We start from the raw sequence: 20,509 nt of genomic DNA on the forward strand, positions 1-20,509 counted from the left end.
GTCTTTAGACTTGGAAAGAATATTTCATTTATGCATCTGGCTGGGTTTAGGCATGAACAAAGAGTCAACCATCAACAGAAATACGATGTTATAAAAATGGCAATATGACTTTTCCTCTACTGCTCATCCATTGCTTAACCCAGGTGCCTAGCTTTCATTAGCTTTCAAACAGTAGAGGTAATATTTGGAGGATAACACTTCCTCATCACAACCTCAGGTATCTTTGCATTTATGACTGACTGCACATCTCAGATGTTGGCACTCAGAACGGCCAACAACCCTTTTATTACATTTTCCTAATAAATTCTCTATTTTATTCCCTAAGATGGTTCTTTCCCACCTTCTTGTCTCTTCTCAGATGCTCCAATAATTCCACCCCCTGCATTCTCAGCCAAGGACCTTGCTACATACTATATAGAAAAAAACATGCAACCAGAAAGAATTCCCTCCTTTCTCTCCACCACCCTTCTGCACCACTACTCATATGCTCCAGTGCTCTCTGTGTCTTCGCTCCTGTATAAAGGCCAGTGATATGCGATCAACCCCTCTTTGTGGGACCTTTCTCCCTAGCATAAAACTACCATCCTGGGAAGCTGCTGCATAGCACAGGGAGATCAGCTTGATGCTTTGTGACGATCTAGAGGGGTGGGATAAGGAGGGTGGGAGGGAGGCTCAAGAGGGAGGGGATATGGGGATATTGGTGTACATATAGCTGATTCAGTTTGTTGTACAGCAGAAACTAACACAACACTGTAAAACAATTATACTCCAATAAAGATATATATATTAAAAAAAAAAACTGCCATCCCTTGATCTCCAGCTAGCACTCCATTTCTTTGACCAATTTTCAGCAAAAATTCTTAAAAGAGTGCCTGACTCCATTTCCTCCCCCCCCCCCGATTCTTTACATAACCTGCTTCATTTCATTTCCATCATCCCCAGCACTCATGACCAACGTCTTTCCAGAGCCAGCATCTTTGTTTCTCTCAACCTCTCAGCAGTTACTTATGCCACGGACGCGTCCTTCTTGTGATCCTTTCTTCTCTCCCTAGGGTGATGCTCCTCCCACCTCGTTTTCCCGCTACCTCTCCGATTCCTCCATAGTTCTCTGTGCTGGCCTCTCATCTTCTTGCAGAGCTCTAAACATCAGCTGTATTCCAGCCCTCGTCTATCTACACTTTCTCTAGCTGTTATCTAACTCCATGCTTCAGAAATCATCTCTCAATGCATTGCACATTCATATCTCTAATTTAGACCACTCCCCTGCCCTCTAGATATATATCCAACTACTAACTTGACACCTCCCAGTGTTTATAAAACACAGTGATAGAATGTCTTCCACTAGACTTGACATTTTAGGGCAAAAGCTCTTGTTTGGAATCTCCTCAAAATATGCTTGCAGTATCAAGAGACCATTAAAAGTGAACAAAACTTCTACCTACTAGTTTGTCTAGTTTTATATAGCCGTTAGGAAAAAAAATCATCTGAACATTGTCACCTTGTGAACAGCATCGTGTAATAGGTTGTGAATAACCCCAGAAATTTTTAAAATAGCAAGATTATCAGAGTCCAACTTAATAATTCCCACTAGAAACCCCCATGTTAGGGGATTTCCAATTATTTCAATTGATATCACAGTGTTTTAAAAGCTATTATTTCTAATTCACTCTTCATTTTAACATGAATAGCATGTATGTCTCTCTATTCATTTCAGTTGTGTATCTCATACTGTTCTGTAGATGGGATGAAAAGAGAAGTGTTAATTCTTTTTAGCTCCATTCCTCACGTACTATATGGATTATAGTTGTTATTGCTAAAGCTATTATCTTAAAATTTTTGTGTTCTTAATTAACAAAGCTGTGTGCTTATTTATTTTATTTGGATTCACAAGATGCCTGCCATTTTTAGTACCATAAAGCTTCTCTGTCTCCTATTGTTAGCTACTTAAACATTATATATCTTAACTAGGCTGTGCATACCTAGATTTTTGCCTCCATGAATGAGTGAAAATTAAATAAATAAATAAGAGGTAGAAAGGATGAAAGGTGATGAGGTGATGTTTCAGACTTAGTGGTTATCAAGCCGTCTGGTGACTAGTGAATTGCCCACACTCATAGTCTCAATGTTTGAATGAGGCAGTTGACAATTCATCTGTTTTCAGGACTGTCTACATCCTAGTGAGCACAGCTAAAAGATCTGAGCATATGAATAGTATCTACTGCCTTAATTCACCAATTGCAGCAGCAGATAAGCCATCCCTGTTATAGAGTGTGTTCTTAATAACACAGGAGTATGGAAGCTGCCGGGATGAGCAGGGAAGACTGTGCCTCTGTACGGTTCACAGTTAGATTCCAGTTAATGAGTTTCCAGAAAGTTCTTGCAAGATTGATGTAATCTGAGAAGAGTTTTCTGTCAATAGAAACTCCCTCTGTTTCTCCTTTGTCCTTTTATTGACCGTGTTTATTTTGGGTTCCAGTAAAGATCAAGTGACTGATTGTATAATGACCAACAAGAAACCTGATGGGAGGAGAAGTGGGGAACCTGCCTTTTCTTCAGTGCTCCTGATGCCTAATTCTATTTTGGTTAGAAATTTTTTAAGCTTCTGTTAGCTCTGACATTCTCTTCTGAACCTATGAAAGATTTCAAGTCTTGATTGGCATGTATACAGGCACTATTCCAGGTGCTCTCAGGAATCACACATATCTGTCACTGGCCCTGAATGCTCATGTCCAATGATTAGGTCATTCACCACTGCAGTTGTCAGAGCTGATAAAGAACTCTGAACCAGTGTGTTACTGGAACCAAGAAAGACAAAGAAAGCACCATTAAGATGTTCTTGGGTCTTGATTAGTAGGAGAGGCTTATGAGAACCTGAAGGGATTGCGGGAGTGTGGAAAAGTTGGGAAAATTTGTTGAGCTTTGTGCCTGTCACTTTAACTTTCTGGGTTTAGAATTTTTCATTTGTACCAAGAAGGAATGGATTAGAACAGAGGTTCTCAACCTGACAGCGCATGTGGAAACTTTATAAAGATAGAGATTACTCAGGGTCCTCTAAGATTAGTTAAAGCCGTTCTCTTCGTTGGGGGCAAGGTGACCAGGCATGATGTCTATCTTTTAAAAAGTGTTCCAGGTGATTCTGGTATATCTAGACTTGTGAATCACTGGATTAGTTGGTCTCTAAGATTCATTTTCACTCCAGTTTTCTGTGAGTCATGGCACGGAGTCTGCAAGCTTTGTCTATAAAGGGTTAGATAGTACTTTTTTCAGCCTTGTGAGCTATGTGGTCTCTATGGCAATTATTCAACTCAGCCTTTGTCGGGCAAAGCTAATGTAAACAAATGGATGTGGCTGGATCTGGCCATTGGGCCATAGTTTTGCTGACCTCTGGTCTATGGGATAGAATTTACCTTGGAACTGACAGACCATCAGCAAATTACTTTTGTCCTGTGTATCAAACAATGACACATATAAATCTGTATAAGACATGTAAAGGATGGTGCTTAATGAGAGAGAACTTGGGGAAGTTGCACTATCTCAAAATTAAGATGCTTATAGAAAATCAAAACCTTGGGGAAATATTTTTTTTTTTTTTTTTTTTGCAGTACGTGGGCCTCTCACTGTTGCAGCCTCTCCCATTGCAGAGCACAGGCTCCGGACACGCAGGCCCAGCGGCCATGGCTCACGGGCCCAGCCGCTCCGCGGCATGTGGGATCTTCCCAGACCGGGGCACGAACCCACGTCCCCTGCATCGGCAGGCGGACTCCTAACCACTGCGCCACCAGGGAAGCCCATGGGGAAATATTTTGATTTGTTGTTCTGGATTTTGTTTTTTAGTAAATCTTCTCTTCTTGAGATTTCCTTTGAAATATGTTTAATGGCTACCACATAGACCCAGTTGGATTCACCAAGCCCTTGCTGATGGCCTATCATGTGCTTTTAAAAAACAGTAACACCAGAAAGAGTTCAAGTTTGAGTAATAGATTCAATAAGTGATACCAGACCTTTTCAGATAGGTAAACTTGAGAGTCTTCCTTTGCCTATTGGCACTTAGTACCTTGATTATTGAAACTCTTAATTATTGAAATAGGCACAACATATTTGATACCTCTACGTTTATTTAGGATATGTCTTTTGTCATTAGTTGTAATGTGTTTTCTTTCTCTTTCTCACTTCTTACAGTCAGAAAAAGTGACATTGACTTGCCATGTGATTTGCCACAAATTAAATAGCAAGCTATAATAATTTCCAAAGGGTTAGAATTTACAGTATACGATAAGTAACTCACTTATGCTGTTAATAATTTATAACAACACAGTTCTGGTTGACTTTTTAAGTGCTCTAGGAGCATAAGTAATAGGCGTAGAAAGATAGACCAGAGTTTCAAGAATATGTTTTGGGCAGAGTCTGTTTCCATGATAACCATTATCTCTTTTTTTTACATCTTTATTAGAGTATAATTGCTTTACAATGGTGAGTTAGTTTCTGCTTTATAACAAAGTGAATCAGTTATACATATACATGTGTTCCCATATCTCTGCCCTCTTGCGTCTCCCTCCCTCCCTCCCACCCTCCCTATCCCACGCCTCCAGGTGGTCACTACTCAACCATTATCTCTTAAATCTATATGCATGGCTTAAAGATTATGCCAATGACTCTAACGTGGTCTTGGGTCTCAGGTCTCTAATTAGTTGATTCTGAAAAGCATTTAGTTTGGGTCTACCAGGAAGAAGCTATGATTTAAAACACTTTAATCCTCCCTTTCATGTACTTCACATTTTGAAAATCTCTCTTGCAAAATGTGTGGTTTTTCACATGTCACTGTTCTAGATGATTCTCTTCAAATTTATTTCTTATAATCTTCCTATAACAACCAGTTATGAAAACGCTTTACAGTGCCAGCCAGATCTCAGGCTTATGAAATATATTTTCTATCATCATGGCTTTTGGGGTATTACAGCATGTAGTTTAGGTGTTAATGCACAGTTTTGATGTACTGGTTTCCAAATAACCAAAAGGATGAAAGGAAAAAGAGCAATATTTTGTGAGGGAGAGGAGTCTGGCTTCCTGACTTGCCCTAGAATAGATCTTTAAGCCTCTTTGTTAACAACAGGTGGAAAGGAAAATCAAGAATCATTTTCTTTTTCACTAAATATATCTGTTATAAAGTTGAGATGAGGCTGTGGAGCTGTCCTTTCCCAAAAGACTCTGTTCTCCTGATGCTTAGATTAGTAATTTAGACCAGCTGTCCCCAACCTTTTTGGCACCAGGGACTGGTTTCGTGGAAGTCAATTTTTCCACGGACGGGGGGTTGGGGGGTTGGTTCAGGCGGTAACGCGAGCGATAGGGAGCGATGGGGAGCGGCAAATGAGGCTTTGCTCGCTGGCCAGCCACTCACCTCCTGTTGTGCGGCGCGGACCTATAGAGGTCCGCAGACTGGGGGTTGGGGACCTCTGATTTAGATGCTATCATAAAGATAATGAGATTCAGTTTTAAAGATTGACTCAGGAGAATTTTTTGAGCATAGTAAATTTAAATAATCAAGCCAAAAATTTAAAGCAGATGCTACTCAAGCAAAAATCCCACTTCATTTTAGTTAAACTCCAATTTTATAGAAGTCTGTGCAAATTATATCAAGTTTTCCTCTTCATGTGAGGAAAGGTTTGATGTTTCAGTGCCTGAGTCTCATTTTGGCTTCATCATTTACTTCTTAAAATCTAAGACACATTCTCCCATCTAAGCTGGTAATGGCTACGTTGAGACTTTGCTGTCAGTGGCTAGACAGAGCTTCCCCCTCATTCCTCTTCGGGAAACACGTCTCTATGCACAGAAGCAGCAGCTTAAGCTTAAGGAGTTTGCCCGACTCCGTCTACAGAACTCTGAAAATTGCCAACTCTGAATTTCCATCCAGCTCCATCTACATAGCTGGACAATGGCGTAGCAGTTTTTACATATCACCTGAAAATGTTTAGACATTCCAAATTAGAGACAGGATTAAGTTAGTTTAAAAAGCTCAATGAAGACAAATATATGAGACTAAAAATAGTTTGGTATGTTACAACTTCCTTCTAATCCAAATAGCCATGTATATTTTCAGGCTGAGAGGCCGAGGCTACAACTGCAGCCTGGATTTCCTGCTAAGGTCCTTACAGCACTGTCATTCTCCCTGCTCAGAAACTGCTTTCTGCATAGGAGGTAGAACAATGCATTAATTCATTATGAACAAAGATTTATTAAGGGACTGCATGATGGTAAACACTAGATGGGGAAGATACAACAAACAATGCTTGAATAAATTTACTGTAATAGACACAGTGGATTTAACTGAAGCCCATAAGATGTAAGCTTCACATTCTCCCACTTGCTTCACGTTCTCCCTCCTTTCAAGGCCCTATACTTAATTTTCTATGCAGAATTTTAGTTCTTTTTCTTTCTTCTCTCTTTTTGAATATTGTTCCCTGTAAATCCTTGTTGCTTATCTATTTTATTTATAGTAGTATGCATCTGTTAATCCCATACTCCTAATTTATTCCCCCTTAGTAACCGTAAGTTTGTTTTCTGTATCTGTGAGTCTGTTTCTGTTTTGTAGGTAGATTCATTAGTATTATTTTTTAGATTTCACATATAAGTGATATCATATAATATTTATCTTTCTCTGTCTGACTTGCTTCACTTAAGTATGATATTCTCTAGATCCATCAATGTTGCTGCAAATGGCAATATTTCATCCTTTTTATGGCTAAGAGTTCATTGTATATATATTCTTTTTCTTAAGAAGAGTCCCCTAAATTACTGAAGTTTCAGGTTCCACCAAGCCTGGATCCATCCCTGACTGCAGGTATGAATCTTTGGCTGTGAAATCAAGTGTACGAGAAATATGACTACTTGTGCTATAGTCAAATTTATTTTCTATTTGAACATGCCTTCCGCCGAGTGGAAGAAACAACCTCAGCAAATACAGAGATCTTCCTAGAAGTGAATCTATAATAAATTGTGAGTGGAGTTTACAGGATACCAAGACACTGAAGGAGGGGGGCGTCTGGCCCTGGGTTGTCCCTTGTTGTGCTTGCTGTCTCCGAGACTATCTCTGACCTAGAAGTGTACAGTCCAGGTATATTGGGTCTTTGTCCTTCTGGTGCTGATTCTGAGCTCTCCCTAGGTGAGTTCTCTCTCTCTCTCTCAGCTGCTTCCATGTGTCTGAGGAATGGAAGACCCTGAGGGATCAAAGCATTGGGATTCTTGGCTTCCCTTCAGCACCATTCTGGAAATACAAGAAAATCTGAAGCTATGTCAAGTTATCTATGTCTAGACATGCCAAGCATCCGTGTCTACTCCATTGCTCCTGTGCCATGCCGGGCACTGGAACCTTCTCTAAGGCCCTCCTCATTCCTGGCTCCACCTTAGAAATGAGGCATAGGCTTCCTATGTTCTAAAATCCCTCAAATCTACTTGAGGAGAGAACCAGAGTTCAGTTGCAAGGCAGTGCTTCTTTTAAGAGAAACTGGTGTCTCAGCCCATTCATGAGTTGGATTTTGCAGTGAGGAGAGAAGCTATTTCTCATCCATCAGAATTTCATCCATGACTACTGTTTTTTACATAAACACTGTGCTTTGTGTCCTTCAGGTTTTGGTTTTTGAAGCTTAAAAGGCAATATTCATGTGGCTCAAAATTTTCAAACTGTCAATCTCTGACTACAAAGGCAATTTTTTGCAACTTGCAAGACGAGAAATGATTTTCTGGGCTCTCGTTCTGATGTAGCTTCTCCTTTGAGAGGCAGTGAAAGTAGAATGTGCAAATTGGAGAGCCTGCGAGGTACAAGGAATTAGTTAGCAATTCATAACATTATCTGTCCACATCATCTATTCAGTAATGGCATTTCAGTGGCTGAGAAACTGACCATAACGCAGGTGTCTGCACTAACCACCTTTTCTTCCCATCAGAAAATATTCTAACCCATTGAGTTGAGTGAATGTTCATGTGCTGTGGATGAGTGCCCATTGTTAAGGTGAACTAGTTCTTGGTCAGGGATATTTGACCATGCTGTGGGTAACTATAATAGCCTGTCTTGGGGTCACTTTATGCAATTAGACTATATGAAAGGTGACGAGTTGAAAATTGTTTTCTAAATTTGATAGGTACATTCTATCTATCATAGCTGACATTAGAAGTTCTGCATTCAAAAAACAAACAAGCAAACAAAGAAGTTCTGGATTCACCCTTGCTAATGGAGAATGTAATTTGCTGTACTCAAACACAAATCCTTACACAGAAGGCTTATCCACTACATTTTAGTGCTACCAAAATAGTAGTTTTGAATGTCATTTTGTAATAACACCACATATAATTTTGAGTAGTTTAGATAGCAATATTTAAATGTTTTTTTTTGATTGCTTGGAAGTATGAAAATACGATGGATTTTTGTGATACAGTACCTTTCTTGACATACTAAAGCACCTAACAAAGACTAGTTCAGAATTCTTCATGGCATTGACATGCAGAAATGTCAGCAGTTTACTTTATTTTTTTTATTTATTATTTTTTTTAAACATCTTTATTGGGGTATAATTGCTTTACAATGGTGTGTTAGTTTCTGCTTTATAACAAAGTGAATCAGCTACACATATACATATGTTCCCATATGTCTTCCCTCTTGCGTCTCCCTACCTCCCACTCTCCCCATCCCACCCCTCCAGGCTGTCACAAAGCCCCGAGCTAATATCCCCGTGCCTTTCGGCTGCTTCCCCCCAGCTATCTACATTACTACGTTTGTTAGTGTGTACATGTCCATGACTCTCTCCCGCCCTGTCAAAACTCACCCTTCCCCCTCCCCATATCCTCAAGTCCGTTCTCCAGTAGGTCTGCGTCTTTATTCCTGTCTTACCCCTAGGTTCTTCATGACATTTTTTCCCCTTAAATTCCATATATATGTGTTAGCATACGGTATTTGTCTTTTTCTTTCTGACTTACTTCACTCTGTATGACAGACTCTAGGTCTATCCATCTCATTACAAATAGCTCAATTTCATTTCTTTTTAAGGCTGAGTAATATTCCATTGTGTATATGTGCCACATCTTCTTTATCCATTCATCCGATGATGGGCGCTTAGGTTGTTTCCATCTCCGGGCTATTGTAAATAGAGCTGCAATGAACATTTTGGTACATGACTCTTTTTGAATTTTGGTTTTCTCAGGGTATATGCCCAGTAGTGGGATTGCTGGGTCATATGGTAATTCTATTTGTAGTTTTTTAAGGAACCTCCATACTGTTCTCCATAGTGGCTGAACCAATTCACATTCCCACCAGCAGTGCAAGAGTGTCCCCTTTTCTCCACACCCTCTCCAGCATTTATTGTTTATAGATTTTTTGATGATGGCCATTCTGACTGGTGTGAGATGATATCTCACTGTAGTCTTGATTTGCATTTCTCTAATGATTAATGATGTTGAGCATTCTTTCATGTGTTTGTTGGCATTCTGTATATCTTCTTTGGAGAAATGTCTATTTAGGTCTTCTGCCCATTTTTGGATGGGGTTGTTTGTTTTTTTGTTATTGAGCTGCATGAGCTGCTTGTAAATTTTGGAGATTAATCCTTTGTCAGTTGCTTCATTTGCAAATGTTTTCTCCCATTCTGAGGGTTGTCTTTTGGTCTTGGTTATGGTTTCCTTTGCTGTGCAAAAGCTTTGAAGTTTCATTAGGTCCCATTTGTTTATTTTTGTTTTTATTTCCATTATTCTAGGAGGTGGGTCAGAAAGGATCTTGCTGTGATTTATGTCATAGAGTGTTCTTCCTATGTTTTCTTCTAAGAGTTTGATAGTTTCTGGCCTTACATTTAGGTCTTTAATCCATTTTGAGCTTATTTTTGTGTATGGTGTTAGGGAGTGATCTAATCTCATACTTTTACATGTACCTGTCCAGTTTTCCCAGCACCATTTATTGAAGAGGCTGTCCTTTCTCCACTGTACATTCCTGCCTCCTTTATCAAAGATAAGGTGTCCATATGTGCGTGGGTTTATCTCTGGGCTTTCTATCCTGTTCCACTGATCTATCTTTCTGTTTTTGTGCCAGTACCATACTGTCTTGATTACTGTTGCTTTGTAATATAGTCTGAAGTCAGGGAGCCTGATTCCTCCAGCTCCTTTATTCGTTCTCAAGATTGCTTTGGCTATTCGGGGTCTTTTGTGTTTCCATACAAATTGCGAAATTTTTTGTTCTAGTTCTGTGAAAAATGCCAGTGGTAGTTTGATAGGGATTGCATTGAATCTGTAGATTGCTTTGGGTAGTAGAGTCATTTTCACAATGTTGATTCTTCCCATCCAAGAACATGGTATATCTCTCCATCTATTTATATCATCTTTAATTTCTTTCATCAGTGTCTTATAATTTTCTGCATACAGGTCTTTCATCTCCTTAGGTAGGTTTATTCCTAGATATTTTATTCTTTTTGTTGCAATGGTAAATGGGAGTGTTTTCTTGATTTCACTTTCAGATTTTTCATCATTAGTATATAGGAATGCCAGAGATTTCTGTGCATTAATTTTGTATCCTGCTACTTTACCAAATTCATTGATTAGCTCTAGTAGTTTTCTAGTAGTATCTTTAGGATTCTCTATGTATAGTATCATGTCATCTACAAACAGTGACAGCTTTACTTCTTCTTTTCCGATTTGGATTCCTTTTATTTCCTTTTCTTCTCTGATTGCTGTGGCTAAAACTTCCAAAACTATGTTGAATAAGAGTGGTCAGAGTGGGCAACCTTGTCTTGTTCCTGATCTTAGTGGAAATGCTTTCAGTTTTTCACCATTGAGGATGATGTTTGCTGTGGGCTTGTCATATATGGCCTTTATTATGTTGAGGAAAGTTCCCTCTATGCCTACTTTCTGGAGGGTTTTTATCATAAATGGGTGTTGAATTTTGTCGAAAGCTTTCTCTGCATCTATTGAGATGATCATATGGTTTTTCTCCTTCAGTTTGTTAATATGGTTTGTCACATTGATAAATTTCCGTATATTGAAGAATCCTTGCATTCCTGGAATAAACCCCACTTGATCATGGTGTATGATCCTTTTAATGTGCTGTTGGATTCTGTTTGCTAGTATTTTGTTGAGGATTTTTGCATCTATGTTCATCAGTGATATTGGCCTGTAGTTTTCTTTCTTTGTGACATCCTTGTCTGGTTTTGGTATCAAGGTGATGGTGGCCTCGAAGAAGGAATTTGGGAGTGTTCCTCCCTCTGCTATATTTTGGAAGAGTTTGAGAAGGATAGGTGTTAGCTCTTCTCTAAACGTTTGATAGAATTCACCTGTGAAGCCATCTGGTCCTGGGCTTTTGTTTGTTGGAAGGTTTTTAATCACAGTTTCAATTTCAGTGTTTGTGATTGGTCTGTTCATATCTTCTATTTCTTCCTGATTCAGTCTTGGCAGGTTGTGCATTTCTAAGAATTTGTCCATTTCTTCCAGATTGTCCATTTTATTGGCATAGAGTTGCTTGTAGTAATCTCTCATGATTTTTTTTATTTCTGCAGTGTCAGTTGTTACTTCTCCTTTTTCATTTCTAATTCTATTGATTTCAGTCTTCTCCCTTTTTTTCTTGATGAGTCTGGCTAGCGGTTTATCTATTTTGTTTATCTTCTCAAAGAACCAACTTTTAGTTTTATTGATCTTTGCTATCGTTTCCTTCATTTCTTTTTCATTTATTTCTGATCTGATTTTTATGATTTCTTTCTTTCTGCTAGCTTTGGGGTTTTTTTGTTCTTCTTTCTCTAATTGCTTGAGGTGCAAGGTTAGGTTGTTTATTCGAGATGTTTCCTGCTTCTTAAGGTGGGCTTGTATTGCTATAAACTTCCCCCTTAGAACTGCTTTTGCTGCATCCCATAGGTTTTGGGTCGTTGTGTCTCCATTGTCATTTGTTTCTAGGTATTTTTTTATTTCCTCTTTGATTTCTTCAGTGATCACTTCATTATTAAGTAGTGTATTGTTTAGCCTCCATGTGTTTGTATTTTTTACAGATCTTTTCCTGTAATTGATATCTAGTCTCATGGCGTTGTGGTCAGAAAAGATACTTGATACAATTTCAGTTTTCTTAAATTTACCAAGGCTTGATTTGTGACCCAAGATATGATCTATCCTGGAGAATGTTCCATGAGCACTTGAGAAAAATGTGTATTCTGTTGTTTTTGGATGGAGTGTCCTATAAATATCAATTAAGTCCATCTTGTTTAATGTATCATTTAAAGCTTGTGTTTCCTTATTTATTTTCATTTTGGATGATCTGTCCATGGGTGAAAGTGGGGTGTTAAAGTCCCCTACTATGAATGTGTTACTGTTGATCTCCCCTTTTATGGTTGTTAGTATTTGCCTTATATATTGAGGTGCTCCTACGTTGGGTGCATAAATATTTACAATTGTTATATCTTCTTCTTGGATCGATCCCTTGATCATTATGTAGTGTCCTTCTTTGTCCCTTTTAATAGTCCTTATTTTAAAGTCTATTTTGTCTGATATGAGAATTGCTACTCCAGCTTTCTTTTGGTTTCCATTTGCATGGAATATCTTTTTCCATCCCCTTACTTTCAGTCTGTATGTGTCTCTAGGTCTGAAGTGGGTCTCTTGTAGACAGCATATATAAGGGTCTTGTTTTTGTATCCATTCAGCCAATCTGTGTCTTTTAGTGGGAGCATTTAGTCTATTTACATTTAAGGTAATTATCGATATGTATGTTCCTATTCCCATTTTCTATATTGTTTTGGGTTCGCTACTATAGGTCGTTTCCTTCTCTTGTGTTTCTTGTCTAGAGAAGTTCCTTTAGCATTTGTTGTAAAGCTGGTTTGGTGGTGCTGAACTCTCTCAGCTTTTGCTTGTCTGTAAAGGTTTTAATTTCTCCATCAAATGTGAATGAGATCCTTGCTGGGTAGAGTAGTCTTGGTTGCAGGCTTTTCTCCTTCATCACTTTCAGTATGTCCTGCCACTCCCTTCTGGCTTGTAGGGTTTCTGCTGAGAGATCAGCTGTTAACCTTATGGGGATTCCCTTGTGTGTTATTTGTTGTTTTTCCCTTGCTGCTTTTAATATGCTTTCTTTGTATTTAATTTTTGACAGTTTGATTAATATGTGTCTTGGCGTATTTCTCCTTGTATTTATCCTGTATGGGAGTCTCTGTGCTTCCTGGACTTGATTAACTATTTCCTTTCCCATATTAGGGAAGTTTTCAACTATAATCTCTTCAAATATTTTCTCAGTCCCTTTCATTCTTTCTTCTTCTTCTGGAACCCCTATAATTCGAATGTTGGTGCGTTTCATGTTGTCCCAGAGTTCTCTGAGACTGTCCTCAGTTCTTTTCATTCTTTTTTCTTTATTCTGCTCTGCAGTAGTTATTTCCACTACTTTATCTTCCAGGTCACTTATCCATTCTTCTGCCTCAGTTATTCTGCTATTGATCCTATCTAGAGTGGTTTTAATTTCATTTATTGCGTTGTTCATCGTTGCTTGTTTCATCTTTAGTTCTTGTAGGTCCTTGTTAACTGTTTCTTGCATTTTGTCCATTCTACTTCCAAGATTTCGGATCATCCTTACTATCATTATTCTGAATTCTTTTTCAGGTAGATTGCCTATTTCCTCTTCATTTGTTAGGTCTGGTGGGTTTTTATCTTGCTCCTTCATCTGCTGTGTGTTTTTCTGTCTTCTCATTTTGCTTATCTTACTGTGTTTGGGGTCTCCTTTTTGCAGGCTGCACGTTCGTAGTTCCCGTTGTTTTTGATGTCTGTCTCCAGTGGCTAAGGTTGTTTCAGTGGGTTGTGTAGGCTTCCTGGTGGAGGGGACTAGTGCCTCTGTTGTGCTGGATGAGGCTGGATCTTGTCTCTCTAGTGGGCAGGTTCACGTCTGGTGGTGTGTTTTGGGGTGTCTGTGGCCTTATTATGATTTTAGGCAGCCTCTCTGCTAATGGGTGGGGTTGTGTTCCTGTTCTGCTAGTTGTTTGGCATAGGTTGTCCAGCACTGTGGATTGCTGGTCGTTGAGTGAAGCTGGGTGCTGGTGTTAAGATGGAGGTCTCTGGGAGACTTCCACCGTTTAATATTATGTGGAGCTGGGAGGTCTCTTGTTGACCAGTGTCCTGAAGTTGGCTCTCCTACCTCAGAGGCAGAGCCCTGACTCCTGGGCTGGAGCACCAAGAGCCTTTCATCCACACGGCTCAGAATAAAAGGGAGAAAAAGTAGAGAGAATTAGTAGAAATATGAGGAAAGAAAGAGGGAAAGGAAGGAAGGAAGAAAGAAGCAAAGAAGGAAAGAAAGGAGGGAGGGAGGGAGGAAGGAAGCAAGGAAGGAGGGAAAGAAGGAAAAAAGAAAGAAAGAAGATACAGTAAAAATAAAGTATAATATAGTTATTGAATTAAAAAATATTTAGAAAAAAAAAAAGGGATGGATAGAACCTTAGGACAAATGTTGGAAGCAAAGCTATACAGAGAAAATCTTACACAGAAGCATACACATACACCTTCACAAAAAGAGGTAAAGGGGGAAAAATCATAAATCTTGCTCTCAGAGACCACCTCCTCAATTTGGGGTGATTCGTTGTCTAAAGGAGGGAAGGAAGGAAGGAAAGAAAGAAAGAACGAAGTTAAAGTATAATAAAGTTATTACAAGTAAACTTAATTATTAAGAAAAAGAATTTTTAAAAAAAATCATGGACGGATAGAGCCCTAGGACAAATGGTGGAAGCAAGAGTATACAGACAAGATCTCACACAGAAGCATACACATACACATTCACAAAAAGAGGAAAAGGGAAAAAAATCATAGATCTTGCTCCTAAATTCCACCTCTTCAATTTGGGATCATTCCTTGTCTATTCAGATATTCCACAGATGCAGGGTATATCAAGTTGATTGTGGAGCTTTAATCCGCTGCTTCTGTGGCTGCTGGGAGAGATTTCCCTTTCTCTTCTTTGTTCTCACAGCTCACAGGAGCTCAGCTTTGGATTTGGCCCTGCCTCTGCGTGTAGGTCGCTGGAGGGCGTCTGTTTTTTCGCTCAGACAGGACGGGGTTAAAGGAGCCGCTGATTCGGGGGCTCTGGCTCACTCAGCCCGGGGGTTGGGGGATGGGGGAAGGAGGGGCACTGCGTGCGGGGCGGGCCTGCGGTGGCAGAGGCCGGCGTGACGTTGCACCAGCCTGAGGCCCGCCGTGCGTTGTCCCGGGGAAGTTAGTTGTCCCTGGATCCCGGGAACCTGGCAGTGGCGGGCTGCACAGGCTCCGCGGAAGAGGGGTGTGGAGAGTGACCTGTGCTCGCACACAGGCCCCTTGGTGGCGGCAGCAGCAGCCTTAGCGTCTCCCGCCCGTCTCTGGGGTCCGCGGTTTTAGCCGCGGCTCGCGCCCGTCTCGGGGGCTCGCGCCCTCAGCCGCGGCTCGCGCCCGTCTCTGGGGTTCGCGCTTTTAACCCGGCTCGCGCCCGTCTCTGGAGATCCTTTAAGCAGCGCTCTTAAACCCCTCTCCTCGCGCACCAGGAAACAAAGAGGGAAGAAAAAGTCTCTTGCCTCTTCGGCCGGTGCAGGCTTTTCCCCGAACTCCCTCCCGGCTAGTCGTGGTGCACTAACCCCTTCAGGCTATGTTCAAGCTGCCAACCCCAGTCCTCTCCCTGAGCTCCGTCCAAAACCAAAACCCGAGCCTCAGCTCGCAGCCCCGCCCGCCCCGGCGGGTGAGCAGACAAGCCTCTCGGGTTGGTGAGTGCTGGTCGGCACCGATCGTCTGTGCAGGAATCTCCCCGCTTTGCCCTCCGCACCCGTCGCTGTGCACTACTCCGCGGTCCCGAAGCTCCCCCCTCCGCCTCCCGCAGTCTCCGCCCGCGGAGGGGCTTCCTAGTGTGTGGAAACTTTTCCTCCTTCACAGCTCCTTCCCACTGGTGCAGGTGCCGTCCTTATTCTTTTGTCTCTGTTTTTTCTTTTTTTCTTTTGCCCTACCCAGGTACGTGGGGAGTTTCTTGCCTTTTGGGAGGTCTGAGGTCTTCTGCCAGCCTTCAGTAGGAGTTCTGTAGGAGTTGTTCCACGTGTGGATGTATTTCTGGTGTATCCGTGGGGAGGAAGGCGATCTCCGCGTCTTACTCTTCCGCCATCTTCCCACATCCTATGTCAGCAGTTTACTTTAATTCAAAATTAATAAAAAATAACTGAATCAGGATTTAACAAACCCTGAAAATCACCCATAATTTGGAATTTAAAATACGATGTTAGAGGACTAGTTATAATATGCCTTTCATTTCCTCTAGAGTTATTTATGATGGATGTGGGCTTTGGATACTTTTCACTTCCATTTACAGTGGGTTTGGCTTAAAAGGATTCCCTTTTTGAATTTTGAATAATTATTGAAGAAACTTCGAGATATTCTCAAGATGAAGGAAATTGAAGCACACAATTACTAGACAGAAGAAAGCTCTTTATAAACAGCAGCCTTGATCAGTGCATGTGAAAACAGGCAACGCTATTAGATTTGCTAAGATGGAACTGTTACTGTTCAGTTAAGGATCAATATCTAGACTTCTCTGATTCATCTACCAGTCATTCATACTAAAGGTGAAGAATTCTTCCCATTTCACCTTTTGATAATGAAAAATAGAAATAATAGAGACATATGCCCAAAGGCATTTCTTCCCACAATTTTTTTTGCAAAAAGAATCATTTCTAATAATCTAAACCTTAACTATAAATACAATGATAAGAAATTAACATTGTAAAGGAGAAGGTTAAATTCTTGACTGGGTAAAGCCAGAATCAACAATTACTTTTAAGACAAAAAAAATTTCTGTCTAGTAAGCTGTTAACACCTGTGAAGGACTAAGCCATAGAATCAAGGATGATATCTTTTAAAAAGAGAAGTTGAGGGCTTCCCTGGTGGCGCAGTGGTTGAGAGTCCGCCTGCCGATGCAGGGGACACGGGTTCGTGCCCCGGTCCGGGAAGATCCCACATGCCGCGGAGCGGCTGGGTCCGTGAGCCGTGGCCGCTGAGCCTGCGCGTCCGGAGCCTGTGCTCTGCAACGGGAGAGGCCACAACAGTGAGAGGCCCGCGTACGGCAAAAAAGAAAAAAAAAGAAATTGAGTGAATTCAAAGTCTCCAACTCTTTCTTCTTATTCATTTACTTATTTATATATTTAATCATTCACATATTTATCCCTTTATTCACTTAAATTTTTTTCAAATATTTATTGGATGCTTATTATATGCCAGGCTATTTTAAAAATCAAATTCCAATAAATTATAGTTGTTCAGAGAAATATGTTCTTGTTAAAGAATTTAAGCACCTTTGAAAAATAGTTGAATTTCATAATGCCATTTGCAGCAACATGGATGCAACTAGAGATTATCATACTAAGTGAAGTAAGTCAGAAGGAGAAAGACAAATACTATATGATATCACTTATATGTAGAATCTAAAATATGACACAAATGAACTTATTTACAAAACAGAAACAGACTCACAGACATAGAGAATGGACTTGTGGTTGCCAAGCAGGGTAGGCTGTGCAGGGGTGGGGGATGTATTGGGAGTTTGAGGTTAGCAGATGCAAGCCATTATATGTAGAATGGATAAACAACAAGGTCCTACTGTTGCAAGGGAACTATATTCAATATCCTGTGATAAACCATAAGGGAAAAGAATATGAAAAAGAATTTATATACATATGCATAACTGAATCACTTTGCTATACATCAGAAACTAACACAACATTGTAAATCAACTATATTTCAATAAAATAAATTTTAAAACATAAATTAATTTTTAAAATGGTTGAATTTTAAATACAGCTCTTATACGCAGTCACATTTTGCTCAGCAATGGAAATTGATCTTTAAGTAATTCAGATTAAAAATGTAATATTTAACTACAGGTATATGCCAGTGACTTAAATTTGTTTGAAGATTATTGTGGTTATTCAAAATTTACTAAGCCTCAAGAGTCCACTTACCACCCAGCTGACATAGAATTGTTGATAGTTATTAATGTACTGTGAGAGTAAGGCAAGACTCTTATGTAGTGGTTTAGAGGTGTGAAACATTTTATTATAATATACCAGTTGTAAAACATTGTGTAGTACTACTCATGGTAGAAAAAAGTTTTCCCCTTGACATCATCTATTCCCTTGAGCATAGTTTGGCTATTTATGTGTGACTTGCATAACTGAGAATTTACTGATCACAAAAACAAGCAGTTTTATACAGAGCGCATTTATAGAAATCCTAGTTAATTCTCTTGGTTAAGCTTTTAATTACATCCAGTTATTTCCTGTTAGTTCATTGAAAAAACTAACAAATAACCAAGTGACGACTAGCTAGCATCACATCTTACAAGTTATTTTTTGGGAAACACCAAACTAATTAAGATATTGTCTGCAGCTCTTAAAGAAAAATTAAAAATTATTTTTATTTCAGATGCGATCTGTGAGCCGAGTCTTTAAGTTTATTGATATGCCAGCAGAAGATGGTAAACCTAACAAGTCACTGAAACCATCCAAGGATGGCCAGCTCTCAAAAGTTATGATTATCGAGAATCATCATGTGAAGAAAGATGACATCTGGCCCTCAGGGGGCCGAATGACTGTGAAAGACCTCACAGCGAAGTATATAGACGGTGGGAATGCCATATTAGAGAACATTTCCTTCTCAATAAGTCCTGGCCAGAGGGTGAGATTTAAACATTGCTTGCTTTGTTAAACCTGTGTTCAGTAAGTGAATTTCAGTAGCCTAAAGCAATGTGTTAGTAGAATCCATTTGTAACACTGTTATTGTAGACTAGGACCAATATTGAACACAAATATTTTCAAGTTATTATATGAAGTCATTGTTTCATGTGAAATATACTTTGCAAAATCCTGAGTCTATATAATGGAACCATTTTATTCCATTTTATTTTATTTTTGTATTAATTTTTATTGGAGTATAGTTACTTTACAGTTATGTTAGTTTCTGCTGTACATCAAAGTGAATTGGTTATATATATACATATATGCACTCTTTTTTAGATTCCATTCCTATTTAGGTCACCACAGAGCACTGAGTAGCGCTCCCTGTGCTATACAGTAGGTGCTCATTAGTTATCTATTTTATACATAGTAGTGTATATATGTCAGGCCTAATCCCCCAATTCATCCCACTCACCTCTTTCCCCCTTGGTAAACATGAGTTTGTTTTCTACATCTGTGATTCTATTTCTGCTTTGCAAGTAAGTTCATTTGTACCATTTTTCTAGGTTCCACATATAAGCAATATTATATGATATTTGTCTTTCTCTTTCTGACTTACTTCACTCTGTATGACAATCTCTGGGTCCATCCATGTTGCTGGAAATGACATTATTTTGTTCCTTTTTATGGCTGAGTAATATTCCATTATATATATATATATATATATATATATATATATATATATATATGCCACATCTTCTTTATCCATTCCTCTGTCAATGGACATTTAGATTGCTTATACAAACAGCTCATGCAGCTCAATATCAAAAAACAAACAACCCAATCAAAAAATGGGTAGAAGATCTAAATAGACATTTCTCCAAAGAAGACATACACATGGCCAAAAAACATGTGAAAAGATGCTCAACATCACTAATTATTAGAGAAATGCAAATTAGAACTACAGTGAGGTATCACCTCACACTGGTCAGAGTGACCATCATCAAAAAGTCTACAAATAATAAATGCTGGAGAGGGTGTGGAGAAAAGGGAACCCTCTTGCACTGTTGGTGGGAATGTAAATTGATACAGCCTCTATGGAGAACAGTATGGAGGTTCCTTAAAAAACTAAAAATAGAGCTACCATATGATCCAGCAATCCCACTCCTGGGCATATAATGGGATCTTTTTTTTTTTAATTAATTTATTTTATTTGTTTATTTTTGGCTGAGTTGAGTCTTTGTTGCTGTGCACATGCTTTCTCTAGTTGTGGTGAGCAGGGGCTACTCTTCGTTGCGGTGCGCAGGCTTCTCATTGCAGTGGCTTCTCTTGTTGCAGAGCACGGGCTCTAGGCGTGTGGGCTTCAGTGGTTGCGATATGCAGGCTCAATAGTTGTGGCTCACGGGCTCTAGAGCACAGGCTCTGTAGTTGTGGCGCACAGGCTTAGTTGCTCTGTGGCATGTGGGATCTTCCTGGACCAGGAATCGAACTGCATTGGCAGGTGGATTCTCAACCACTACGCCACCAGGGAAGCCCTGGGACCATTTTAAATGTGATTCTACTTGCAGAATATCTAATTGATTGCTACCTTACCAACTAAAGAAGCTGTTAAATAAACCAAAAGTATAACATGTTTTAGAGTTTGCATCTTGAAACTATCTTCCATTTCAGGTGAGGGAAATATTTTGTTGCTGACTCCATCTAAAGTTTTCTTAAATTTTACGTAATTGACACTCTTTCAAACAAGTGGTACTTTTTTTCTTAGCTTTTTCCAATTTTCTTGTTTAGTTGGAGTTTTCATCAAGGTATGGATTGTTAAATTTTTTTCCCAATAATGTACTAAGTTATAATTATTT

General features: G+C 39.5%; 1 protein-coding gene across 1 annotated transcript in view; it reads left to right on the forward strand.

Moving 5' to 3' along the window:
• The window catches only part of CFTR (CF transmembrane conductance regulator), a 201,451-nt gene that overhangs the window by 143,551 nt on the left and 37,391 nt on the right, over positions 1-20,509 (forward strand). Inside the window, exon 22 of the mRNA XM_065883990.1 lies at positions 18,403-18,654. Within this exon, the coding sequence (XP_065740062.1) occupies positions 18,403-18,654 (252 nt within the window). The remainder of the gene's footprint in view (positions 1-18,402; positions 18,655-20,509) is intronic.

Source organism: Phocoena phocoena, chromosome 9 (genome assembly GCF_963924675.1).
Source record: "Phocoena phocoena chromosome 9, mPhoPho1.1, whole genome shotgun sequence".
Classification (NCBI taxonomy): domain Eukaryota; kingdom Metazoa; phylum Chordata; class Mammalia; order Artiodactyla; family Phocoenidae; genus Phocoena; species Phocoena phocoena.